This window comes from Nanorana parkeri, unplaced genomic scaffold (genome assembly GCF_000935625.1).
Source record: "Nanorana parkeri isolate BGI_ZX_2015 unplaced genomic scaffold, ASM93562v1 scaffold3183, whole genome shotgun sequence".
In the NCBI taxonomy this organism is placed as follows: Eukaryota; Metazoa; Chordata; class Amphibia; order Anura; family Dicroglossidae; genus Nanorana; species Nanorana parkeri.
The window spans coordinates 25,989-26,839 of NW_017309451.1; the positions used below are offsets into that span (position 1 = coordinate 25,989).

Consider the following 851-nt stretch of genomic DNA (forward strand, 5'->3'; position numbering starts at 1 on the left):
CGGCTTGGCCCGGGCCGAGGCCCAGAGGCTACCGAGCCGGAACAGCAGGCAGAGTAGCACCAGATCACGGCCCGGGGCTCTCGCCGTGTGACCAGGTGCTGGGGACATGGACGGGGCAAGTACCACCGGGTCACGGCCTGGGGTTTGTGTTGTGTGATGAGGTGCTGGGGACATGTACGGCGGGAAAAATCCTCATGGTGCGCTGGGGACATGAACAGTATGACCAGATGACGGCTCGGGGTCCTCATGGTGTGACGGTGATGGGGACATGGACACTAGGACAAGATCACGGGTTGGGGTCCTTGTGGTGTGATGAGGTAATGGGGACATGGACAGAGGAAGTACCACCAGATCACAGTTCGGGGTCCTCTTGGTGCGGGGGCAGGGACATGTATGGGGGAAGTAGGACCAGATGACGGCTCGGGGTCCTCGTGGTGCGGGGGCGGGGACATGGATCCCTCTGTGATTGGTCGCTGTGAATGTTTCTGATTTATGGAGATGAATAAACTGGAAGAACTTTCGATATTTATGAGATTCACCGATTGGCCGTTTTGTCTTTTTTATATAACGAGTCTAATCCGGGATTTCTGTCCTCGCCCTCCGATCCCTCCAGGTGGGTCCACTGAGGGGGCTCAGAAACCCCGAGACAGCCTGTAGGGGCAGCATAACCCAGCCGTCTAGGACTTCCTGTGTCCCTCAATGGAGGAGGAAGGGAAGAAGATTGAAGCTTTGGATCGGCTACAGAGTATAGAAACCCGGCAATGATCGCCTACTGGCTCCGTTTTGGTCTATTGAATATCCAGTTGGAGTATGTTATTGCATCTGTTGTGTACAAAACGTTGATTGATCCT

The 851-nt window shown here is 55.2% G+C and overlaps 1 protein-coding gene across 1 annotated transcript in view; it reads left to right on the forward strand.

Moving 5' to 3' along the window:
• The window catches only part of LOC108802863 (gap junction alpha-3 protein-like), a 3,746-nt gene extending 3,655 nt beyond the window's left edge, over nucleotides 1–91 (forward strand). The window contains exon 3 of the mRNA XM_018574717.1: nucleotides 28–91. Coding sequence (XP_018430219.1) covers nucleotides 28–91 — 64 coding nt within the window. The remainder of the gene's footprint in view (nucleotides 1–27) is intronic.
• Nucleotides 92–851: the final 760 nt, after the last annotated feature.